Below are 18,772 nucleotides of genomic sequence, written 5' to 3'. Positions count from 1 at the left end.
ACCGTCAGACAGTCCATAATGTTGTTCTAGTACTGCAGTGCCACACTCAGTTAAACGTATCAACTGTTCTTAAATATAAATCCTACATTTTGGTAGACTCAGTTCTTTTGATTTTAAAAAGTGCTCAGAGCTAGGCCAGCTTTGTCACACTGCTAACGTTTTATAATTCTTCCACATGGTCCTGGATAAGTTTAAATCAGGTGGGGTGATTGGGTATCTCCCAGCAGAGAGTAGAGAGACACAGATTTACAAGGACCCCATAATGTCTTGACACACAACAGCCTCGGAGACAGCCTGTGCGTCCCAAATGGTACCCTACTATTTCATATATAATGCACTTCTTCTGACTTTAAGTTTATTTTACAATGTGTTTATTTTGTTCCTTTTTTCTTCTGTTCACAGTGTCGTCCCAGCTGAGACAGTGTGCCCTGATCGTGTGACTTCAGCCACCCAGACAAGATGGCCTTTCTGAACAGAGTGGAACGGGTTGACCTGGCCCAACATGACCTCAGGGTGAGGAGTGTGGGAGGAGGAAAAGGAGAGGAAATGAAGCTGAAGAAGGAGAGGATAGAGAAGTAAGGTGGAAGTGCGTGGAAAGCATAGAGCCAATGGGTTATAGAACTGGATAGGGACCAAAAATAGTCCTCATATTCACACTTGTAATGAAACACTTGTCAGATGTACACCAGTATAATACCTACAGCTTCACTACATTTAACGTACCACATGCATCATATAATAAACTCTCCATTGTGAATGGGCTTCCTAATAAAAATGTATTTTCCTCTCTTCTATTCTCTCTACCAGCTGCTTTATACAGTTGTTTTCTTCCCTTTAGTTAACCAGGTAAGTCATTGAGAACACACACAGTGTCTCCTGTGCGGCTGAGTGGTGCAGCAAGCAGCACTGGCTCTGTGCTCCAGTTCCATTCTCCATGTCTATGAGCAGCAGAGGGGTGTGTGTGTGGTGTTCTATCATCTTCTTCACTCCTGGGAAACTGCATGATCAACACAGCAGCAACAGCATAGAATGGAAAGGCCCATTGATCAGTTTATGATGTGTTGGCATTTATTGTCATGAATCAATCCCTGGAGGCAGTTCTGCAGAGTAGTCACACTGCTAACCCTAACCTTAAATTAAGACCAAAAAATAAAGAAAATGTATCATAACTTTCTAAGATATAGCCAATTTTGACTTTGCAGCTACCCCATCTAGAGGAAAATAATATGTTCTGCCTCTAAGACAAGATTCATGACAATAAACGGCAACATGCGATGTGTTAAAGATCCAATGCAGCGTTTATCTCCATATCAAATCCTTTCTGGATAACAATTTAAGTACCTTACTGTGATTGTTTTCAATTAAAATGGTTAAAAGAAACAAAAATAGCTTCTTATCAAAGAGAAATTCACATACATATTTCTCTGTTTCATGATCACAATCTAAAAATTACAGGTATATTTTAAATGACCAGTATAATAGGTACAACTTCAATACATTTCACTTACGACATGCAACTTCACACACACACACACACACACACACACACACACACACACACACACACACACACACACACACACACACACACACACACACACACACACACACACACACACACACACACACACACACACACACACACACACACACACACACACACACACACACACACACACACGCACACACACGCACGCACACACACACAGTGTTTCGTGTGCTGCTGGTTCTGGTCAGAGTGGTGCAGGGTGCAGCAGACAGCACTGGCTCTGTGCTCCAGTTCCATTCTCCATGTCTATGAGCAGCAGAGGGGTGTATGTGTGGTGTTCTATTATCTCCTCCACTCCTGGGAAACTCTGCAGCAGCAACACAGATTTGAACGAGCCATCGGTTAGTTATTGATGTGTTAGCGGGTTGGCATTTATTGTCATGAACTCTGCAGAGTGGTCAAAGCCTCAGTCATACAATCTGATTTTAAACCTAACCACCTAATACCTAACCCTAACTTTAAAATAAGACCAAAATGCACATTTTTGTTTTTATACATTTTTATGATATAGACAAATTTGACTTTGCAGCTGGCCCGACTAGCGGAAATGGCTCAGTTCTGCCTCCAAGGCTAAATTCATGACAATAAACGTCAACCTGTGATGTGTTAAAAAATCCAATGCAGCCGTTTTTCTCTCAATATCAACATTTCTGGGTAACAGTGAAGTACCTTACTGTGATTGTTTTCAATTAAAATGGTTGAAAGAAGCCAAAGATTGCTTCTTTAGCAAAGAGCAATTTCTAAAGGAAGAATTTAGCTAGGACTGTCTGTGAGTGGTCTGAGTGGGGAGGGGAAAACGGGAAACGATATTTTATTGGCAAAGAGGTTTTGAACACTTTTTTTTATTGGTCTATTAACTAATTTACTGCCTGGTAAAACCTTTGCAAAAAAACATCCCACAAAAACTTCAGGTGGCCTTTTCACACAGGAAAATCATATTATCAGATCTGTTTGTAAACTGTAAGCTAATTTAGATAAAAGCACCTGCTAGCTAGATGACCAATGTTTTTAAAATTTAAAATTTTTAAATTTGTTTTTTAATTGCATTTGCATGCTAAGCTGAAATTCTGTGGCCTGGCTGGTCTAGTGGTAATGGCACCGTCATATAGTGTAAAGGTTTTTATCCCTTTGACACAACCTCTATCTTTCCCCACTGTCGTCCCTTCAACATCTGTTCAATAAAATCATGGAAAAAATCGAATAATAAGAAAAGTAAAATTCTTGTTTGTGAGTGAATCCTGACAGAGCAGAGAGGATGCTGTTTGTTTACCTCGCTACCCATGAGGCCGGTACCCAGGTGGTATGTGTTGCCTTGGTGACGTATCTGGATGTTGTAGACCTTGCCTTGGTTCAGCACCATGAGGGTGTAGGGCTGCTCAGAAGAACCCTTGGAACTGTCCCTCACCAGAAACGCTCCATCCTGAAACACACACAGCTACGTTGATACACAAACTGTGTGTGTGCGTGTGTGTTAGTGAAGCCCACGAGGGGAGGGGGATTCCTGACCTTGTTAACCCATCTGAGAGATGCTTCAGCCTGGCCTCTGGTCACCAGTCCTCCATACCACTCAGGATCAATGTCCTGCACACAGCAGGGAACAGCAACAGACCAACAGTGTTAGAATGCAAAAAAAAGAAGAGAAAACCCATTGTGTCTAGCTCCATTGTGGTTGGGCAGGAACAACTAGCAGGCCGTTCAACAACAAGAGTAAAACAGCACTCTAGCCCGCACACACCGGTCTCCTCTCGTGTGAGTTTTTACACTTGTTTTTGAGTGCTGTTAAGTTCTTAGGCACGGTACCTATGGGGTGTTTCTGCATGGTTGTGTTTGGTAGGTTTTGTGTGTGGACCCGAAGAGCGTTTCGCTACACTCACAATAACATCTGCTAACCATGTGTATGTGACCAATAAAATGTGATTTGATTTGAAGAGAAGTGTGGTCATGACCCTAGTGTTTGTATACTGCAACAGTGCTATCTTTTGGCCAGTGACACTAACTACATACTGTCATGACATTGGCCTCTTTGGGTATAGCAAGCCCATCCCCATCCCCCTCTCCCTGCGTCCCCCTTTCCTCCTTCAACTAGGTTGCTGTGGTCAGAGAGACGTAATAAATTCCTGAGAATCTCCTCATGGACACACCGTATAGAGAGAGTACATTTTCATGGAGAACAAAGGAATTCCTTCCACCTCACAGAACTTGAGGTATGAACAAATTTCATGTTCCGGAGAAAGTATAAAAGATCGGTGAAGAATCCAGCTACGAACTGGTCCGTTTGTCACAACTTGGGGAAGCTCATGGGAGACGGTGTGGCCACATTACCATAACGCTGTTTATATAATAGCCCCAGATATGAGGCTATTTGTTGTATAAGATGAATGTATAAGATGAATGAGTGAGTATGATACTGTTTGTATAATTGTGTAATATGATTTTGGACTGTTTAATGAAGAAAAATACAATTCCCTTTTGATTTTAAATTAATCAGAGGACCGCCCCTGAGCCCAGTTAGGGCCAGACATCCTGGGACAGCCCTCTTCGGCCCTTCTGAATAAAACCCCCATTCGGGTTTTTGATCAGCAGACCGAGCTTACCTCAATTACGAGATGGCTGAAGGTTGCAGACCATGTTTTTCTCCATTAGGAAGATAAAGGTTGTAGACCATTGCTGAATCTTGTAACCATACCACGTGGTTAAACTCTTAGACTATCGATACCGACAGAATAAGAACAAGTCTTTGATATTAATTACTAGTCTGCAGCTAGGAATTCGGGTATCATTGAACGCGAAGAACGACAACCGCCGAAACACCCATTCTATAACGAATGTCACTGTGAACAATCCCCTCTAACCACAACTGAGAGAGAGAGGGAGAGACGGACAATTCTACAAAATAAATGAACTTTTCACCAGCGATCAAGACTGCAATTATTGATTATTGATTGCAATTATTCCTGAATGAGTGAGCGTTCCTGTGCAAAGGATTAGCATTTCAATTGTTATAATTATCACTCTGTAGTAACTTCTTAGTCGACCCCCACTTACCCTTTAATCTAACAAGCCGCCATGCTGGTTTAGCCCACTAGGGCACATTCTCCTATCATTTCATGTAACCACATTTACCTTGTTTGTTTATGCATTTCTGTGGATTTGTTTGTTTTTTAACTAGGCAAGTCAGTTAAGAACAAATTCTTATTTTCAATGACAGCCTAGGAACAGTGGGTTAACTGCCTGTTAAGGGGCAGATCGACAGATTTGTACCCCACAGCTCGGGGATTTGAACTTTCGGTTACTAGTCCAACAATCTAACCACTAGGCTACCCTGCCGCCCCAGGTGATTACTTAGTTAGTAATAAATAAATGATTTAAGACAATTGATGTATGGATGACTCATAGTGAAGACTGGGTTTGTGCAGATAACCAACAATATATGACGTTTGGAATGAGACTAACGTGAGGTAAAGTAAATAATTCATTAATTCAAAGACTAATAAATCAGATAAAATATCTGAAAAGTTATTTTAGGAAATGATAACTTTGTAATCTGAATATTTTTCCTTGGTGCCCAGACTTCCTAGTAATTACGGTTACATGATTAATCAGTCTAATCGCGTAATAACTAATTACAGAGAATCTAAAACTATCAGTCTTCAGTTAATGATAGTAAAGACACGACAATACACTTGATCATTCTCATTAAAACGTATGAGTATATTACATGTATAATATTGTATGTTGATATGTAAATAACGTTTGAAAAGTAGTATGGCTGGTATGGATTGCATAAATGCTCTGCTGGTGTAAATCTACTTGTGTAAAAAGGGTGTTTGATTGATCTGCTCACCTTCTCTGTGCCTGGCATTGTGTTGGGGACCATTGAAGGAGGTTTACTGGAGCTGGGTCTGTTGGTAGAGAAGATATGCTTGTACAACATGTTAGGAGAATTGGCTCCATCTTCATCTCATTAGTCCAAAGTGAATTATTCTCTCTGAATTCTCACTCTGAATTTACTGAAGGAACATGAACCGGTAAAAACAACAATATTTTAATTGTGTTCATCAAGACTGTCTTTCAATAGAAAACCAAGAAGGGGAAGAAGCACTTTCAGACTGTTGAGTTACAGCCAAGGGGTTAATGGGAATGGAGAGGTCTGGGTTAGGCTACCTATAGTCTGGTGGCTTTGGGCCCTTTAGTTGAGGTGGCTTCACTATGGCGGGCTGGGGAGAGCTGAATGGACTGCACTCTCCTGGACAACGTGGGTAGTCACCAAACAGACAAGAAAATCAGAAGTTAGGCAAAACATTGCATTCTCAACCTGCTAGTCAACAGTAGCCATAATTGTGGCAATCTGTCCGTACCGTAGTTTACATTTGTTTGTCTTTGCAAGGCAACTTTAGTATATAACATAAGGGGTTCTCAACACATTGACAACGCCTTTCTAATTGCCCATTGGGGATTAATATTTAATTGAATTGAAAAGACTTGACCTGAATAAACAGACTAGGAGGCTAAATCAACAGGACAACAGACAGTTGGCATAGTTACTTGTAGGAGTTGTTTTGGTGTTTGTGTGATGGTGTTTCTTGGTGGGAGCGGGCTGTCCAGGCTTCTTGCTTCGGTCAACCATGGGGACAGAAGGGCCTGTTGGGGATGGGGGAGGAAGATGTGTCTCAAACGAACCACTAATAAGCATCAACCATGGGGACAGAAGGGCCTGTTGGGGATGGGGGAGGAAGATGTGTCTCAAACGAACCACTAATAAACATCAACCATGGGGACAGAAGGGCCTGTTGGGGATGGGGGAGGAAGATGTGTCTCAAACGAACCACTAATAAGCATCAACCATGGGGACAGAAGGGCCTGTTGGGGATGGGGGAGGAAGATGTGTCTCAAACGAACCACTAATAAGCATCAACCATGGGGACAGAAGGGCCTGTTGGGGATGGGGGAGGAAGATGTGTCTCAAACGAACCACTAATAAGCATCAACCATGGGGACAGAAGGGCCTGTTGGGGATGGGGGAGGAAGATGTGTCTCAAACGAACCACTAATAAGCATCAACCATGGGGACAGAAGGGCCTGTTGGGGATGGGGGAGGAAGATGTGTCTCAAACGAACCACTAATAAGCATCAACCATGGGGACAGAAGGGCCTGTTGGGGATGGGGTAGGAAGATGTGCCTCAAACGAACCACTAATAATCATCAACCATGGGGACAGAAGGGCCTGTTGGGGATGGGGGAGGAAGATGTGTCTCAAACGAACCACTAATAAGCATCAACCATGGGGACAAAGGGCCTGTTGGGGATGGGGAGGAAGATGTGTCTCAAACGAACCACTAATAAGCATCAACCATGGGGACAGAAGGGCCTGTTGGGGATGGGGAGGAAGATGTGTCTCAAACGAACCACTAATAAGCATCAACTATGGGGACAGAAGGGCCTGTTGGGGATGGGGGAGGAAGATGTGTCTCAAACAAACCACTAATAAGCATCAACCATGGGGACAGAAGGGCCTGTTGGGGATGGGGGAGGAAGATGTGTCTCAAACAAACCACTAATAATCATCAACCATGGGGACAGAAGGGCCTGTTGGAGATGGGGGAGGAAGATGTGTCTCAAACGAACCACTAATAAGCATCAACCATGGGGACAGAAGGGCCTGTTGGGGATGGGGGAGGAAGATGTGTCTCAAACAAACCACTAATAATCATCAGCCATGGGGACAGAAGGGCCTGTTGGAGATGGGGAGGAAGATGTGTCTCAAACGAACCACTAATAAGCATCAACCATGGGGACAGAAGGGCCTGTTGGGGATGGGGAGGAAGATGTGTCTCAAACGAACCACTAATAATCATCAACCATGGGGACAGAAGGGCCTGTTGGAGATGGGGAGGAGGAAGATGTGTCTCAAACGAACCACTAATAAGCATCAACCATGGGGACAGAAGGGCCTGTTGGGGATGGGGGAGGAAGATGTGTCTCAAACGAACCACTAATAAGCATCAACCATGGGGACAGAAGGGCCTGTTGGGGATGGGGGAGGAAGATGTGTCTCAAACGAACCACTAATAAGCATCAACCATGGGGACAGAAGGGCCTGTTGGGGATGGGGGAGGAAGATGTGTCTCAAACGAACCACTAATAATCATTCAAAGTGATCTGGTGATGTTGCTTTAATTGAACTAAGGAAAAACCATCAAATTAGATTAGGCCAAGACAGCTCTAGTCATTTCAATTCTATGGTTTTACCTACCTTAGTTGAATGCCACCTCATAGAATGCACTGATTGTCCCATTAGGTATGAGTGTCTGCTAAATGACTCAAATGTCATCTGTCCTAATTTTCGGGCCTCATCTTACATTTGTGAGCTTAATCTACCTCTAAACCAGGGTTTCCCCAACTCGGTCCTGGGCCCCCCCTGGGTGCATGTTTTGGTTTTTGCCCTAGCACTACACTGCTGATTCAAATAACCAACTCATCAGCAAACGTTTATTATTTGAGTCAGCGGTGTAGTGCTAGGGTAAAAACCAAAACGTGCACCTGGGGGGGCCCAGGACCACGTTTGGGAAACTGCTCTAAACCACTAGCCTCCTGTTCCTTATTTTTCATGGTCCTGATCACAACAGAATAGTCCCGCTCTTTACAATATCAACACAAGCAGCTAACAGACAGACCGGATTATCTCTGGTAACATGGTCAGAGTGACTAACGTTTACCTGCAGCTTTGAATGGCCTCTGAGGGGAGGGGTCTAGTCTGGATGTGGGAGGTCTGGCCAGCTAGAGGGAGCGAGAGAAAGAGAGTGAGGGGAAGAGAGTGACAGAGAGCAGGCGAGAGTTGGAATATTAATTAACAATGATTGATCTCGAAAGAAAGAAAGAGCGGATGAAAAGGTTAAAGGTAAGTGGTATGAAAAGATGGAGGCTGTAAAGAAGACAGGATGAAAACAGTGATTGTGTAATGAAGACTATGATGAAGAAGACACTTACTGTGTTATGGCTGGTGGCCAGAGCCTGAGGACCAGGGCGCTGGGGTGGTCTCGGAATCCTTCCAGTAGGAAGAGTTCCTGACGGACCTCCACGCACGGAATCTACACACACACACACACACACGCACGCACGCACGCACGCACGCACGCACGCACGCACACACACACACACACACACACACACACACACACACACACACACACACACACACACACACACACACAGCAGAGCTATAGTACCTACAGTATGTATTTACTAAAGACAGTCAGTAATGGTTAATTGTACATCTTCTGTACCTATATAGTCACTGTTCCCTAGGGGCTTAGGGAGATTGAGGAGGCGGGGGATCTCCTCTGTAGCTGAGGGAGGAGGCTCATAGTCACCATCACTCCCCTCTTCCTCCTCTCCCTCTGCAGGTGGCAGGCGGTCAGACAAGGCACAGATATAACTGTCGTCCTCATCAGGGTTCTCATAGTCATTATCACTCATATCCTGACAGACCAGGAGAGGAGAGTGGCGAGGGGAGAGGAGGGGAGGAGAGGAGAGAGGAGGGGAGGTGGGTAATTACATGTTGGTGATTAGTGATATGGTTTTGGACAAGGGTCTTCTGTTGATGATGTTAAGTTACATTTCTACATTGTGTGGATGGATGTGTGGCTTGGTAGCAATGTCATGTCAAAGTGAGAGTGTTTTACAATACACGATACACTCACAAACGTTTCTGAATCCCAGGCTTCATCTTCCTCTTGTACAAAATCTACAGAGAGAAAACCAATCATACAATGAGGAGAGGGTGGGAGACGTTTCTCCTGAGATATAGTAGCTGTGGTTCTGGAGCCGTGGTACTGTACAGTTCTGTTTACCTTGTTGATGTCTCTTAGGTTCCCTTGATCTGGTGAAGACATGAGGAACATGGCTGTGAACTGTTTCTCTAATGTCCTGTCATACAGCAGAGATGAGTTCTCATGGTGGAAATGTATGCTAGGCTAGTAGATTAGCATTTCTCACCTCTGACTGAACCCCCTCTCCTCTTCACTCCTGTTGATCTCACTACAGATCTCAGTGATGACTCTAGAGAATATATTGAAATCATTGAGTAACACAATGTTATCAAATTCAGTACTTTCTCCCGCCCATCTCAGCCCTGGTTTTCTTGTATCCGCTCTCTCACGCTCTCTCTCTGGCACATGGGCACACCCACCACCATGCTGTCTTGCTCCCTCTCTCTCTCTCTCTCTCTCTCTCTCTCATCTGTCTCTTTTCTCCTCATCTTACATTTGTGACACAACACCTCAAACACAACTCACACCCCCCTCATACATGTCTTGGTTTTGCTAGCACTCTCACTCAATTCAAATCAACTCAAGGGCTTTATTGGCATTTGAAACATGTGTTAACATTGCCAAAGCAAGTGAGGTAGATAATATATAATATAATATATAATATATCTCTCTCTGTCTCCTTATGTCTTCTGTCTATCTCTCTCTCTCTGAATAGTCTCTCTCTTTCTCTCTCTCTATCTCTCTCTCTGTCTCTCTTTCTGTCTATCTCTGGTAACTGTCTCTCTGACTCCGTTCTCCTGCATCTCTGTCTCTCCTCTGAGGGGAGGGGTCTCTCTCTCAATGTCAATTCAATCTGGGCTTTATTGGCATGGGAAACATGTGTTAACATTGACAAAGCAAGTGAGGTAGACAACATACAAAGTGAATATATAAAGTGAAAAACAACAAAAAGGTTAACAGTAAACATATACAAGATACAACAGTTTCAAAACAGTGAAAGACATTAAAATGTCATATTATATATGGCTATATATACACAATGTACAAATAATTAAAGGAATCCTTCCAGTAGGAAGAGTTCACACAATGGTGTTTGTTCTTCACTGGTTGCCCTTTTCTCACACAACAGGTCACAAATCTTGCTGCTGTGATGGCACACTGTGGAATTTCACCACAGTAGGTATGGGAGTTTTTTACAAAACAGTCATATGTTTTCGAATCTTTGTATCTGTGTGATCTGGGGGAAATATGTCTCTAGGGAATATGGTCATACATTGGGCTGAGGAGGTCATAGTCACCAGTGCAGCTCCCCTCTTCCTCCTCATTTTGTGGTGGCAGGCGGTCAGACAAGGCACAGATATAACTGTCTTCTCATCAGAGCTCATAGTCATTATCGGCTCATATCCTGACAGACCAGGAGAGGCTATGCTCACTGGAGGGAGGAGAGGATAGTCAAAGCTTTAATTAATTTTGGGTGATTAGTGGTCAGGTATTCTGCCGCTGTGTACTCTCTGTTTGGCCAAATAGCATTCTAGTTTGCTCTGTTTTTTTTTGTTAATTCTTTCCAATGTGTTAAGATAATTATCTTTTGTTTTTCTCATGATTTGGATGGATTGGGTCTAATTGTGCTGTTGTCCTGGGGCAGTAGGGTGTGTTTGTGTTTGTGAACAGAGCCCCAGGACCAGTTTGCTTAGGGGACTCTTCTCCAGGTTCATCTCTCTGTTTGTGATGGCTTTGTTATGGAAGGTTTGTGAATCGTTTCTCCTTTTAGGTGGTTCTGGAGAATTTAATGGCTCTTTTCTGTTTACCTTTTGATAATTAGTGGGTTCCCTTGATCTGCTGAAGACATGCATTATTTGGTGTTTTACGTTTCACACAACACACACATACACACACACACACCATCATACTGTCTTGCTCTCTCTCTCTCTCTCACCTCTGACTGACACACCCTCTCCTCTTCACTCCTGTTGATCTCACACAGATCTCACATGACTCTAGACAATATATTGACACACACACACAACACAATGTTACAAACACACACACCACACCATCTCAGCCCTGGTTTTCTTGTATCCGCTCTCTCACGCTCTCTCTGGCACATGGGCACACCCACCACCATGCTGTCTTGCTCTCTCTCTCACACTCACTCTCTCATGCTGTCTTGCCTCTCTCTCTCACACACACTCTTGCTCTCTCTCTCTCTCTCTCTCTCTCTCTCTCTCTCTCTCTCTCTCTCTCTCTCTCTCTCTCTCTCTCTCTCTCACACACACACACACACACACACACACACACACACACACACACACACACACACCATCATACTGTTTGTCTCGCTCGCACAATTCAATTCAATTCAACACTTTATTGGCATGGGAAACATGTGTTAACATTGCCAAAGCAAGTGACACACATAATATATAATATAACATATAATATCATCTCTCTCTCTGTCACACTCACTATCTCACTCACACTCACACTGTCACTCTCTCTCCTTTCTCACTCTCTGTCTCACTCTCTGTCTCACTTTCTGCCTACACTCTCTCTCTCTCTGTCACACTCACTCCTTTCTCTCAATCTCTGTCTCTCTCTCGCTTTCTCTCTCAATTCAATTCAATTCAACACTTTATTGGCATGGGAAACATGTGTTAACATTGCCAAAGCAAGTGATGTCTCGCTAGACAACATACAAACAATATATAAAGTGACACACACACACACACACACACACACACACACACACACACACACACACACACACACACACACACACACACACACACACACACACACACACACACACACACACACACACACACACACACACACACACACACACACACCATCATGCTGTCTTGCTCTCTCTCTCTCTGCCTTTTCATTAGAAGATTCGACAGGTCATTTCCAGCTACACGTCCTCACATAGACCACATATGGTAACCACATCGCGGTTATTAAAAGCCCCTGACATATACAGCACTACAACAGCCACACACACACCCATGTCCAAACCAACTGCATTTGAATGTGGGTGTCTATTTCCACTTTCTGTAACAGCCAGAATAAATGGTCTCAGTAAAAGATTTTCAAGGAGGTTTGTGTGTGGTAGAGGAGACTGATTAAGACTTGCTTAAGGGACCAGAGTTGCTTCACAAGGGTTACTTTGTCTGTTTATGAAATTAAATAGTTTTGACTTTAGACTTACGGAATATGAATGGTGGGAAACTTCTGAAGGTCACCATCTTTCATCTTCTGTAATGATACAGTGACAGCATAGATCATTAAATAACATGAAGTAAACATCTTAGTTGTATCACAGTATACAAGAGCAGCTGCACACACACACACACACACACACACACACACACACACACACACACACACACACACACACACACACACACACACACACACACACACACACACACACACACACACACACACACACACACACACACACACACACTTACCAGAAAGCGTGCTCCGTTCATGCTCGTCTTCATCACCACTTTGTCACAGCTGGACAGCCTTAGCTGAGAATGTCACAACACACCAGAGATGTCACACACCAGGACAGAGGTCACGCTCACTTTCTTGATCCAGGACCAGTTTTGGCTTTTAGATTATAGTGAATGGACCAGGAGGACCTGGTCCTAGATCAGCAGTCCTACTGATTTGAGGTTAGAGCTTTGGGACAGTAACCGATAGGTTGCTGGATGGAATCCCCTAGTTGACCAGGTAAAATTATGTTGTTCTGCCCCTGAGAAGGCAGTTAACCCACTGTTCCCCGGTAGGCCGTCATTGTAAATAAGAATATGTTCTTAAGTGACTTGCCTAGTTACCAGTTTTTTCCAACTGCTTACACACAACATCTTTTCATGTCACACGATTTCTGAAACCTCTCACTCAAAGTGCAAAACTACACACCAAATATCCAAAACCATAAGCTATTTCTCAGCCTTTGATTCAGTTGTCAATTGCATAAAACACTTTTTTCAAAACACTACACACAATTCTCTACCTAAAACACAAAAATCTAACAGGAAGTGACTTGCTTTCCTTTTCCAAACACAACCAATCAAAATGCTACAATTATTCACCAGGTCACACACACAGGTTGGCTTCAACCTCACATGTGCAAACACTGTAATAGGACAGAGGGCATTTACTGATCCCCGGACTTAATAATCACTATTTACTGTCAGTAAAACGGGCCTATAAATGCCACACTGGTCAAAGGTATGCAGGATGACCTGTTTTGAACAATGGATGCCAATAATGGACAGAGAGCAAGAGGCTAGGAGGTTTGAGCATCCAAGAGGAAGAGGAGGACTTCTCAGGGGGAAAAGAAGATCAAGGAATGAGAGCCATCTGTGATGAGATTAGGGGACAACACTCTGTCCAGGGTTGATCATGCTGATCAACCCATGTGGGGACAGTTTGACCAGGGTTAGAGCCATGCTAGGAGATACTTCCCTCCATGTGGGGACATGAGAGTCCAGCCCATGCTAGGAGTCGATTCCCTCAGTGGGGACATAATTTGCCCTGTCAGAAATGAGGAGACAGGTATGCAACATAGCCATCCATTGTACTGCATGCTGGAATGAATGAATGAGGTTGGTTATCATGGTTGTACTACATGTTTTTCCATGTACATTGTTCTGTTCAGTTGGATACGCCATGCTGAGATACTTACTCCATGTTTGACATTCTCTGTTCCAGAGTGGAAAGGCAAAGACATCATGGAGGACATAGAGGTTGCTCTGTTCAAGGTTGGATACGCCATGAGCAATGTGGGGAAAGAGGTTGCCTCTGTAATTATAAATGCTGGTTTCCCTCCATGTGGAACAATGCCTCTGTTCCAATTGGATTCCATGGGAGATAATGTGGGGACATATCTCTGAATAATGACACCATATTTAACAACATCAATGCTGTAAGGTTGGATACCTGTCGACCCCTCCATACAACACATCCTCCAACGCCATGCTAGGAGATGACCCTCCATGTGGGGACAAGAGGTTGCCTCTTACAAGGTGCCATTTGAGAGAAACTTCTGACAGAGTCAAGAATATGCGACATTACTTTGTCTCTGAGGTTATGTATGCAACACTTCCCTCCAATACATTCAGAGATACGCCATGCTATTTACTCATCTGTATATCCTCTGTCTGGTTACATGCTAGGAGATACTTCCCTCCATGTGGAGCATGGATTGCCTCTGTTCAAGGTTTGCCATGCTAATTTATTCCCTCCATGTGGGGATGAGGTTGCCTTCAACCTCCATGCTAAAACTTCCCTCCATGTGGAGACATAGCCTCTGTTCAAGGAAGAAATGTAATCCAGGGGGACAGAGGTTGCATTGTACCAATGTCCCATGGGAGATACTTCCCTCCATGTGGAGACATGGGGCCTCTGTTCAATATAACTATGTGTGCTGCCATCATAGAGGTTGCCTCTGTCCAAATACTCCATGGGGTCTTCCCTCCATCACAATGCCACACTGGGTCCGTGGGGACAACACCTCTGCCATTGGATGCTCACTTTTCTGGGGGACATGCAATTTACACATGCTGCTTCCCTCCATGTGGAGACATGATCCAGATCAGGTTAGCCTGCTAGATTTGTCGTTTTTATGGGACAATGTTAGTTTTCACTCCATGGGCTGTTCTGGTCCAAAACTGGTTTGCCACGCATCCACAATTTGTAGTTTTGTACCTCCCCCCATATTCACCTTTTCTAAATCCCATGCTAGGAATTCTTCCCTCCAGCCTGGCACTGGTTCAAGTGATATGATCACCAACCCTCCATGCCCGACATGCCTCTGTTCAAGGTTAATGGAGGAGATACTTCCCTCCATGTGGGGACATAGAGGTTGTCTCTGTCCAGGGTTGGATACGCCATGCTAGGAGATACTTCCCTCCATGTGGGGACATAGAGGTTGCCTCTGTCCAGGGTTAGATACGCCATGCTAGGAGATACTTCCCTCCATGTGGGGACATAGAGGTTGCCTCTGTTCAGGGTTTCCCTCCATGATAGAGGTTGCCTCTGTTCATTAGCTGCTAGGAGATACTTCCCTCCATGTGGAGACATAGAGGTTGCCTCTGTTCAAGGTTGGATACGCCATGCTAGGAGATACTTCCCTCCATGTGGGGACATAGAGGTTGCCTCTGTCCAAGGTTAGATACGACATGCTAGGAGATACTTCCCTCCATGTGGAGACATAGAGGTTGCCTCTGTTCAAGGTTAGATACGCCATGCTAGGAGATACTTCCCTCCATGTGGAGACATAGAGGTTGCCTCTGTTCAAGGTTGGATACGCCATGCTAGGAGATACTTCCCTCCATGTGGGGACATAGAGGTTGCCTCTGTTCAAGGTTGGATACGCCATGCTAGGAGATACTTCCCTCCATGTGGGGACATAGAGGTTGCCTCTGTCCAAGGTTGGATACTCCATGCTAGGAGATACTTCCCTCCATGTGGAGACATAGAGGTTGCCTCTGTTCAAGGTTGGATACGCCATGCTAGGAGATACTTCCCTCCATGTGGGGACATAGAGGTTGCCTCTGTCCAGGGTTAGATACGCCATGCTAGGAGATACTTCCCTCCATGTGGAGACATAGAGGTTGCCTCTGTTCAAGGTTGGATACGCCATGCTAGGAGATACTTCCCTCCATGTGGGGACATAGAGGTTGCCTCTGTCCAAGGTTGGATACTCCATGCTAGGAGATACTTCCCTCCATGTGGAGACATAGAGGTTGCCTCTGTTCAAGGTTGGATACGCCATGCTAGGAGATACTTCCCTCCATGTGGGGACATAGAGGTTGCCTCTGTCCAAGGTTGGATACTCCATGCTAGGAGATACTTCCCTCCATGTGGGGACATAGAGGTTGCCTCTGTTCAAGGTTGGATACGCCATGCTAGGAGATACTTCCCTCCATGTGGGGACATAGAGGTTGCCTCTGTTCAAGGTTAGATACGCCATGCTAGGAGATACTTCCCTCCATGTGGGGACATAGAGGTTGCCTCTGTTCAAGGTTGGATACACCATGCTAGGAGATACTTCCCTCCATGTGGGGACATAGAGGTTGCCTCTGTCCAAGGTTAGATACGACATGCTAGGAGATACTTCCCTCCATGTGGGGACATAGAGGTTGCCTCTGTTCAAGGTTAGATACGACATGCTAGGAGATACTTCCCTCCATGTGGAGACATAGAGGTTGCCTCTGTTCAAGGTTAGATACGACATGCTAGGAGATACTTCCCTCCATGTGGAGACATAGAGGTTGCCTCTGTTCAAGGTTAGATACGACATGCTAGGAGATACTTCCCTCCATGTGGAGACATAGAGGTTGCCTCTGTTCAAGGTTAGATACGCCATGCTAGGAGATACTTCCCTCCATGTGGGGACATAGAGGTTGCCTCTGTTCAAGGTTGGATACGCCATGCTAGGAGATACTTCCCTCCATGTGGGGACATAGAGGTTGCCTCTGTCCAAGGTTGGATACACCATGCTAGGAGATACTTCCCTCCATGTGGGGACATAGAGGTTGTCTCTGTTCAAGGTTGGATACGCCATGCTAGGAGATACTTCCCTCGATGTTTGGCAAGAGAAAATGTATCTTGTGATGTGGACGAAGTATTGTGGCCAGACCCAGGCCGGAGAAGAGATGAAGCGTAGCCCCCCACACACCAATTCCTGGACTACCCCCCCGGGACCCCACACACACAATTGTGTTCTTTGATGTATTCTAAAGAATATACTTTTGGTTTACATATGTTTATGGTTTTGTTGTATGCTACTGTATACAACAGTAATGTTTGGCCTAATAAATATTTTCTGTTTCTACATTGCATTGGTGTTTACAGTGTACTTGTTACCCCTCTCAGCAGATTACTTTCACTGTAGAACATTGTATTGAAATGTAGATATAAGCCTATGAAAGACCAAAGAGCTTTAGATTTAGAACAACAGTGTTTACATGTTTACATGGTGTATCCAAAAATGTACTATTATGAAAGCAGTGTTTGCCATTTGATGCAAATGCTTCATCCTGACATGTGTTTATGGCATTTTGAATGCAGTGTTAAATTTTGAAGGAGATGTGAGGCATTTAGCATTTTGTGTGTGCAGTTTTGGGAATTGTGTGTAGAGTTTTGAAAAAAAGGAGACAGTTTTGAAAACTTGTGTAAGCAGTTGGAAAAAACTTGTAAATAAATACAATACTTTGAGAGGCATCAAACAGGCCCTTATCTGTTTCATATCAGTTACCTGCATTCATATGGGCAATTTAGTACTAAATCAAAATCACAAGAAAGATGAGAATTGAATGCTGATGAACCACTGATGTTAAGAGCTGCATTATCTACAGAAGAACATGGGTCATGAAGTGTCCTCGCTCACCCTCTTCATATAGTCGGCTAGACTACGTGCGTTCCACCCCATCACCTCTGACCTGGAGGGAACACTGTCAAAACTCATCGTCTTCTTCTGTGCAAAGCTTTCCAAAGTCTTGTCTTAGTAAGCCTTGAGTCCAAGGCTTTTCTAGATCCAAGGCTCTTCTTCTTGATCCAAGGCTCTTCTGTTGGTAAAGTCCAAGGTTCTTGTCTTAGTAGGTCCAATGTTTTTGTCTTGGTAAGGTCCACGGTTTTTAGTAAAGTCCAAGGTTTTTCTCAAGTATGAGTAAGGTCCAGGGCTTTGGCTTTCCTCCTAGACAATTCACACAAGGGAATCAGATCCACACTCCAGGAAACCTCAGTGAATATAGACAGGAGATAACAGTAAGTCTCCTGTTAGTGATGGGCATTAGCTGCTACACAATGCTCATCCTTTTAGCCATATATGTGGAGAGATAAATACTTAGCATTAGTTTAATGGTGATGGTACTGTTTCTACAGGCCTCCCTGATGTCTCTAACTGTGAGGAGGCAGGACTTCAGTTTGTCACCCACTGCTTTTCCTGTCACAGGCAGCCAAAAGAGGAAGTCTTGTAGGCCACAGAGGATGTAAAGAAGAGAAGAAAGAGTTTTGTCCCAAATGGCCCACTATCAGCCCTGGACCAAAGTAGATTCCTATATAGCAAATAGGGTGCCATTTAGGGTGCAAACCTAGAGCTAGCCTGCTTCACTGTGTAGGCCTGTAAACAAGCCATCTCTATACTTAGCCACTCAACATCAGCTTCTAAATGTATCTTGACCCATGTGACTTTAAATGTTATATCAATATGCCTTAAATCAGGCCTGTACTAAGATATTTAACACTGATCTGGTCCTTTGTTGTATGGTCCTCTCTCTCTGCATCAGACCGGCTGCTATGTGTCGATCTAACACTACATTTCAGACTGATATGTGTTTTCAAACACAGACACCTAGCTACAGTTGCTAGTCTCACTCTCATTGGACCCTCCTCTTGTAAGATTGTTTAGGACAGAAAGACAGTTTGCGCCTC

At 44.1% G+C, this 18,772-nt stretch overlaps 1 protein-coding gene across 2 annotated transcripts; it reads right to left on the bottom strand.

The window, feature by feature from the left end:
• Positions 1 to 196: 196 nt before the first annotated feature.
• On the bottom strand, positions 197 to 18,596 carry lcp2b (lymphocyte cytosolic protein 2b). 2 transcript variants are annotated; one of them, XM_052487972.1, is made up of 15 exons: positions 17,730 to 18,596; positions 12,796 to 12,858; positions 12,531 to 12,577; positions 9,546 to 9,608; positions 9,401 to 9,429; positions 9,251 to 9,294; positions 8,834 to 9,029; positions 8,538 to 8,638; positions 8,261 to 8,327; positions 6,095 to 6,190; positions 5,714 to 5,795; positions 5,394 to 5,451; positions 3,056 to 3,130; positions 2,820 to 2,969; positions 197 to 1,856 (listed from the first exon to the last, which is right to left on the bottom strand). In XM_052487972.1, exons 1-15 carry the CDS (start codon positions 17,805 to 17,807, stop codon positions 1,734 to 1,736), a joined length of 1,272 nt encoding a protein of 423 aa, XP_052343932.1. In that variant the 5' UTR covers positions 17,808 to 18,596; the 3' UTR covers positions 197 to 1,733. The 2 variants fall into 2 exon arrangements, with proteins under 2 accessions (XP_052343932.1, XP_052343933.1); XM_052487973.1 differs by having other exon boundaries at positions 198 to 1,856; positions 8,267 to 8,327.
• Positions 18,597 to 18,772: the final 176 nt, after the last annotated feature.

This window comes from Oncorhynchus keta, chromosome 30, assembly GCF_023373465.1.
Source record: "Oncorhynchus keta strain PuntledgeMale-10-30-2019 chromosome 30, Oket_V2, whole genome shotgun sequence".
NCBI lineage: Eukaryota > Metazoa > Chordata > Actinopteri > Salmoniformes > Salmonidae > Oncorhynchus > Oncorhynchus keta.
Note: the sequence above shows the minus strand (reverse complement) of the source record. Positions and strands in the feature narration are given on the sequence as shown.

What these genes read in the sequence shown, in the direction of transcription:
- lcp2b (XM_052487972.1), bottom strand. Translation starts at nt 17,807, where the DNA reads ATGAGTTTTGACAGTGTTCCCTCCAGGTCAGAGGTGATGGGGTGGAAC. An exon ending in TGAACGGAGCACGCTTTCTG is followed by an intron (nt 12,578 to 12,795) that starts GTAAGTGTGTGT and finishes GTATCATTACAG; the next exon opens with AAGATGAAAGATGGTGACCT. An exon ending in AGGGAACAGTGACTATATAG is followed by an intron (nt 8,639 to 8,833) that starts GTACAGAAGATG and finishes GTGTGTGTGTAG; the next exon opens with ATTCCGTGCGTGGAGGTCCG.